This window comes from Urocampus carinirostris, chromosome 7 (assembly GCF_059441175.1).
Source record: "Urocampus carinirostris isolate Australia breed hairy pipefish chromosome 7, RoL_Ucar_1.0, whole genome shotgun sequence".
NCBI classification, from domain to species: domain Eukaryota; kingdom Metazoa; phylum Chordata; class Actinopteri; order Syngnathiformes; family Syngnathidae; genus Urocampus; species Urocampus carinirostris.
Window position 1 is genome coordinate 14,705,818 of NC_142355.1, and position 7,184 is coordinate 14,713,001.

At 39.2% G+C, this 7,184-nt stretch overlaps 1 protein-coding gene across 1 annotated transcript in view; it reads left to right on the forward strand.

Annotated features, from left to right (window-relative positions):
• The window catches only part of hgfb (hepatocyte growth factor b), a 62,651-nt gene extending 57,014 nt beyond the window's left edge, over positions 1–5,637 (forward strand). The window contains exons 15-18 of the mRNA XM_088339838.1: positions 367–516; positions 592–698; positions 2,290–2,432; positions 3,465–5,637. Coding sequence (XP_088195964.1) covers positions 367–516; positions 592–698; positions 2,290–2,432; positions 3,465–3,650 — 586 coding nt within the window. The 3' untranslated portion in view covers positions 3,651–5,637. The remainder of the gene's footprint in view (positions 1–366; positions 517–591; positions 699–2,289; positions 2,433–3,464) is intronic.
• The last annotated feature ends 1,547 nt before the right edge of the window (positions 5,638–7,184 follow it).

Below are 7,184 nucleotides of genomic sequence, written 5' to 3' on the forward strand. Positions count from 1 at the left end.
GTTCCTCGTCTCAAGATAGCAAAAATACTGAATAATGGCCTGATTTTTTGGAAAGATAAAAACGGGCAAATTCCAGCGGCACACTAGACAAGGTCTCACAGGACACTAGTGTGCCCCGGCACACTGGTTGAAAAACACTGCTCCACACTATAGGGCTTACATTTTACACGATGGAGCCATCTTTCGCATTTTCTTATAGCACAGGAGTACATATGTGCTTGTTTATTAACCTGGTTATTATATTGATGTGATTATTTATAAATAATGAAAAGTATATGACCAGAAAGCTCTTAAAGTTATAGACCGTGTATATAATATATACAGTGACAAGTTTCATTATTACAACACTCTCATGCTGTACCTCAGCGTTCCTGACCTGAGTGAATACCGGGTGTGGCTGGGCGTGTCCAATATCGCAGCAGACGCGTCGGATTGGGCCACCAGACAGGAAGTGCGCATAGCGCAGGTGATATGCGGCCCCGAAGGTTCCAGTTTGGCCCTGCTGAGGCTCTCCAAGTGAGTTTAACCTTGTTATGGGTTGGACGTAGAATTGCAGAAAAAGCTGACTTGACTTTTTGTGTTTGGTTGCAGACCTGCACTCCCTGCTGACAACGTGCACACCATTCAGCTGCCTGTGGATGGCTGCTCCATCCCTCAAGGAACAATCTGTAAAATGTATGGATGGGGAGAGACCAAAGGTACTACTATGTACAGTATTTTATTGCGATATAATTCTTACAAATAAAATTTGGATCACTGCTGTATCTAATGTATGGTATGTATTGCAGTAACTAGCAATTATAAAGGCCATGTACGGGATTTCATGCATGCATTTGGTAAAACAAGGAACAAAATGCACTGATTTATACACATACAAACATGTTTAGTTATTAATATAATTTTTAGAAAGTACATTTAACAATATTGAATATATTTGTCTATTTCATAACCGATATTTAATATGGGTCATGTTTTAAACATTCTCTCTTGTTGGTGATAGAAAGGAGTGGAGAGGTGTTGTGAAAGGATAGTGGGATTGTGGACGTGTTCTTAAGGATGGGCTGGGCACCCGTATGATGCGGCAGGGGTAAACCAGTGAAAGCTGTCGGGCCCTGCTGTTGAACAAAAGAGTGTGTTGTGTCACCCTGACCCGAGTGACATGGCCGCTTTCTGGTGTCCCGTTTTATCTGGAGGGACGAAAGCATGACCAACTTAGGTTCCGAGGTGCCTAACTTGTTTGGGTGTTTGGGCAATTGGGTTGGCCCTGGTTCAAAAATTTTTGTGTGAGTTTTTTGCTTTTTTTTATCCCTTTTATTTTCTTTGTTATTGTATGTGTTTGTCTTGCTGTCGGTCACCCCTCTTGAGTGATATGACCATGGTAGATAGATAGATAGAATGTTTTAAACATTACAGTATGTTTTTTGACTGACATTTTCGTCCCAAATAATGGTTTTAAAACAAAGTGCAAGACAAGTTGTTTTGTAAAAATGTCACAAAATACTGCAGATGAGTATACTGGCAAATTTACCTTCTGCGCAGATGGCGCTGGGTAGAGAGAAGCGAGTGCGTCCCGCCTGCATAGCGCCACCCATTCTAATCAAACTGCTCTCTGTGCTTGGCTGGGTGTTTACAGTTTGTTATTTGGGTTTTCAAAACAGCTGGTGTTTTAACAGTAAACATAATCTTCTTTAAATTAGCATTCATATAAAGGATTCCTTGGCAACATACAGCTGAAACGGGGTAAGTTGATGAGACAACCTGACTGTAAATTATAGTTGAAACTGTGGCCTATATTTACTGAACTGACTCCGAAAGATACCAGTGTTGCATTGGTCTACCTATCCATCTTACTACCATGGTCATATCCCCAGAGAAGGGTGACCGACAGCAAGACAAACACATACAAAAAGAAAGAAAATAAAAAAAGGGACAAAGTAGCAAAAAACACAAACAAAACTATTTGGACCATGGCAAACCCAAATGCTCAAACACCCAAACAAGTTAAGCACCTTGGCACCCAAGTTGGTCATGCCTTTCTCCCTCCAGATGAAACGGGACACAAGAAAGCGGCCATGTCACTGCATTGGTCTACCTGTATACAATTCAGGAAGGCACTTATCTGAACTGAGACAATATTGAACAGATTTGCGCCATCTCAAATTGATCTCCCAGCCATATATAACTTGCGACCCATAGGTACCCGGTCCCTGCCTCATTAAAAGGTTTTACTGGCCGGCGAGCGTTCATTGTATATGTGTGCCTTAGCCAATGTTTCCTAACACCTTACAGGTACAGGCCACGACAACGTCTTGAAGGCAGTCAACCTTCCCATAGTGAGCAACGAGCACTGCCGAGAGCTGCACAGGGGCAGTTTGCACATAACCAACAGCAAAATCTGCGCGGGAGGTCGCAGAAATGAGGGCGTTTGCGAGGTAAAGCACCCTTCAGTCCCCCTCACCCCATCTCGCCTTTCACAACCGCCCGACGCTTTGGAATCCCATAATTGTTCCCCATGTGAATCGAAGCACATCTTCCCCTTCTCGCTTCCTCGCGCTTCTTTCAAAGATCTAAATCTCGAGCAAATTTGTGGACTTAGTGTGCAGAGTTTGATGTAAAGTGTTTCTCTACATTTCATCATCTTCTCTAAACCCCGAGCTTTTGTGTTTTCGAGTGTTTGGAAGAGCTGCGCTGCATTTTTGGTAACCATGAAAACACATTTCGCCTCCTTTCAATACGGCAAGATGAGCTTTGATGTTATCGGGGATTTTAATTACAGCCGTGCAGAGAGTCTCGTAGAGTATGTTTGTGTGAAACTATGAAATGTCAAGTGTCACGCTCTCAGTCAAGCATTACTTCATTTCTCAGCCACAGCATCAATATTGAACAGTCTAAGGTTTCAGATTATTATTATTTTGCTCGCGGTTCTGTTTTTTTCTACGATGAAACTAGTGAAAGTAAGAAATTGACTATTTGAAATACAATCCAAAAATGAACGTTTATTGGTCTAACAATTACACATACTTGCACACGCAACAAAAGGAGATTGATAAAATGACGATTTCAGCCAGAATATGGTTTCAGAAAGTAGATTATTTTGTTACTGACACCATCTTTAATCATTACAAGCATAATGGCTCGATGTTACCGTGCTTGGCACTGCCGAGCTTCTGGTTGCGGGCTTGGCGTTAAGCGAGTTTGTTGGACGAGGGAAAACCATTAAAAGGGCTCCTCACAAGGGAGGATGGTAGTAAATGATAAACAAAAAACACAGTCAAGCCAAAACCCTCCAACTGGCAAGGAACAGAAAATCCTGAGTTGGGCAGGGAAAAGCATGAAGGGATCGGAACCAAGTGCAGGAAGGAACATCAATAAATGTAAAGCGGCAATTCACGGACTCCGCTGTCGGCAGATGGATCCTAACACTTAGAAACCATTGACAAAATGTATCTCACTTAACCCCACAGAGAGATTATGGCGGTCCCTTGGTTTGCCAGGACGGTGAGATCAAGGTTGTGGTGGGCGTTAGTGTCCACGGCCGAGGATGCGCCCGCGCCAACCGGCCCGCCATATTCATCAACGTGCCCTTCTACACCCAATGGATCTACAAAGTCTTTAGGCATTACCCAGAGCTGGAGCTCAGCATGGAGTAACCTGAAACCAGGTTGAAATGCCCACAAAACTACTCAGGAGGGCTCCTCAATTTGTAGGTTGGACTGAGACAAGAGAATCGTTTCTTCATGCTGAAGAAGGGAGTCGAATAGAAGATGAAAACGCACCAGGAACAGATGTCACACTCACTCTGACGGCAAACGATAGTGATTAACATAAAAAAAAACGAAAAAAAAACACCATCTGCTATTCAGGTGTTTAGTACGAAATAAAAGCAACCAATCGTAACAAGATGGCACCCAAATCACAGCATAAAATTTAAACATTAGCAGCTATATTTTTTTGTTGGTGATGGTAATTGATGCAATTTTTGCTTCTAAACATTTCTAGAGGTTAAAAGTAATGAGCAGTTTATGGATGATAAACAACCGAGTACAGGCTCTTCCAAATAGAAAAGGGAATAATGAATGCTAATTGTAAGGAATACAAAGCAAATTTGAATGTGACAGAAAAAAAAAAATACCATCGAAACACTACTAGGTGAAAATGTCTTTATATTTGCTCCAAAAGAGAAAGAGATCAAATCAAAATTACGAAAAAATAGGCACTTTCTCATACGAGGGTGAAACTTATGTATTACAATTTTTGCCCAAGAATCTGACAAATTAATTTTTGTTCCTCAACAAATAAAATCAAAATGTTTCTCGAAAAAGTGGGAACAATATCAAACTAGAGGATATGCTGTTTGTGAAAAAGATAATAATTAACAACAACAAAATAAACATAATAAACCCATCTGCTGTTCAGGTGTTTAGTACAAAGTGAACGCAACCAATCGGAAAAAGATGGCACCCGAATCACAGCTGTAAAATTTAAACATTAGCCGCTAAAATCTTTGTTGGTGATGGTAATTTATGCACATTTTGTTTCTGAACAATTCTAGATGTTAAAAGAAATTGGGGGATAATGAGCAGTATTTGGATGATGAACAATTAAGTACAATCGCTTGTGAAAATAGAGGTCGAAAAGCAATGCTAATTGTGGGATAGTTGCTCTAAAACAGGGGTCTCCAACCTTTTCAAGCTGAGAGCTACATTTTGTTTCTAATTAGCGCAAAGGGCACTTAGTTTTCTACGCATTTCTAAAATAGCAACCAAGCTAGATGACTTGCAAAATAGCTAAAAAGGTAGGTTGATAGTTAGCTATAAAGGTGAACAGATACAAAATTAAAAGGGAGCTAGATAGCTTGCTAAAAGAGTAAAATGCCATCCAAATAGCCGGATAAAAAGCTATAAAAAAGGTTTCTAACTAGCTAGCAAGAAAGGAGGCCAACATTTAGCTTGGTAACTAGCAAAAAAAGTCAAATGTTATCGAGATATGATGCAAAAAAGTAAAAAGCTAGTGAGATAGCTGAATAGATAAAAAAGATAGGAGGATAGCTAGCTACAAAGCTCAAAAAGTAGCCAGATAGCTTGTTAAAATTGCACATTTTTCTCTCATTCGCTTCATAAAACCCATTTATGGAAATTGAGATTTTTGTATTTTTTGTATCTTAATCAATACAAAGTTGAATGGATGAATTTGTTTTATAGACTCGTTCTACTGTCTTAATTAATTGCTTAAAAGTATCTATCAATACTGGAATAGATCTTTTTTGTCCACGAAGTCCATGAACTAGAATGTACTTTTTTGAATTTCCCAAAAAATAACTTATCATATTATTACTATGTTGTTACTATGTTACATTATCAAAAAAATAGTGTTGATTAAACTCAGTCAACTAATAAAAATAATTTCACTAGTAAACAACAATGACCCAGCCCAGGTGAGCTATTTCAAGAACACGGGCACCTCAAATGTACTAAGGGGGCACCCTGGGACCTGCGGGCACCATGTTGGAGACCCCTGCTCTAAAATTTAAATCCAATTTGAATATGACAGGGAAAAAACAACAGAAACCATCAAACCTAAGCTATTTTTAATTTGCTGGGTGAAAATGTATTTATATTTACTCAAAACAAAACTAAACACGTAGAAAAATATACACTTTTTCCTATAACAGGTAGAGCTCAATCTAAGAGTAAAATTGTTCACTCTTAAAATTATTGCTAAAGAATAAAGTAACGGCTTTAAGTTCCTCGGCAAATAACAAACATAATGTTTCTCCCATAAAAGTGGGACTAATGTTAAACCCGTGATATGTTTTTCTGTTAAATAATGAGGGAAATGGTTACTGCAAGATAAATGTATGATTCCGAAAAAGGAAAAGGGAATAGTGCTACTATGTTATTTGTTTTACACAAAAAACAACAACCCCCACATCGAAAACGAAAAAAGAGCACAATAAATAAACTAATAAATTAATTGCATTTAGCAAAGCATAGATAGGACAAATGATAAATTAGTGAAATAAGATTCTGATATTCCACAAAAAACAGGAAAATAACCCCCACACACGTGCGGCGTCCACTCCGGTACCGTTACGATCGTGCTCGAGATATTTTACACGTGGGAATACTTTGGATTCCTGGCATTACTTGAAACCTTTGAAAACCAAAGTGTTGTAACTCGACGGCGCCCCCCCCTCGCGGAGCTTGTTCTGCGGGGCACGCTCGTCTCTATGTGTACATAGTATTTAATGAGTGTATTTGTGGCACTCCATGTTGGGTCTTACAGACCTAAGAAAAAAATGTATCATTCTGTTCGTTCGTATTGTAACTCTTTGTTTAATGTGTACATATGAATATAAACAAGTAGTAAAAAATAAGCGCCTATAAACCTCATGTCAATTCAAAGCCACTGACTGATGATTATGTGTAAATACTGCATTGCAAGTTGTTTATTAGGTGGACAGTGTGTATTATTTAGCCAATAGATGTCCTGCAACAAAAAAAACAAATGCGAAAACTAAAAAGAAGGATTTATACAAACTGCACCCTTTTACTTTTGAGTTTTTGCAAAGATTTTTTTTTCTTTCGGCTACCCGTAGCAGCACGATGTCGGATAATTTAGTCAGCTCCCTCTATGTGAGGCAAACCTTATGGGAAATAAATCAACTTTTCTCAACCTACGAGTATTTTAAAACATGCACGTTTATATGACAGCTAATGTATACCGTCCGAGGATCCTTTAACCAGCTGTGTTGTAGAGGTACCATACAATGGGGTGTGTTTTGGGCAATTGCAGCCTGGCAAAGCCCATCACTCTACAGGTTTTGGAGTCAGAGTTGGCTCCCTATTAAGTCTATCATCTTACATCTCTGAATAAAACACAATCGGAGACAAAATATATTGATTTAAGCTCATGAGGAGATGCATCGGTTCAGGGCCTGATTCTCATTTGACCAAAACGCCGACAACCTTTTTTATTACAACTCATTCACGTAATTTTTGGGGGGAAAATGTTGGAAGAAAAATCAGAAGGACACTCCATTGTATACTGGGGGATATCAAACAGAGGAGTGAAGCTTTATTACACAGGAAAATTGTTGATTAGGCTGAGTAGATCACAATAAAGTAAGACTCTTTGAAGTAAGAAAATACTCAACTGCAAGGACTCTGCAAGGGTCAATATTG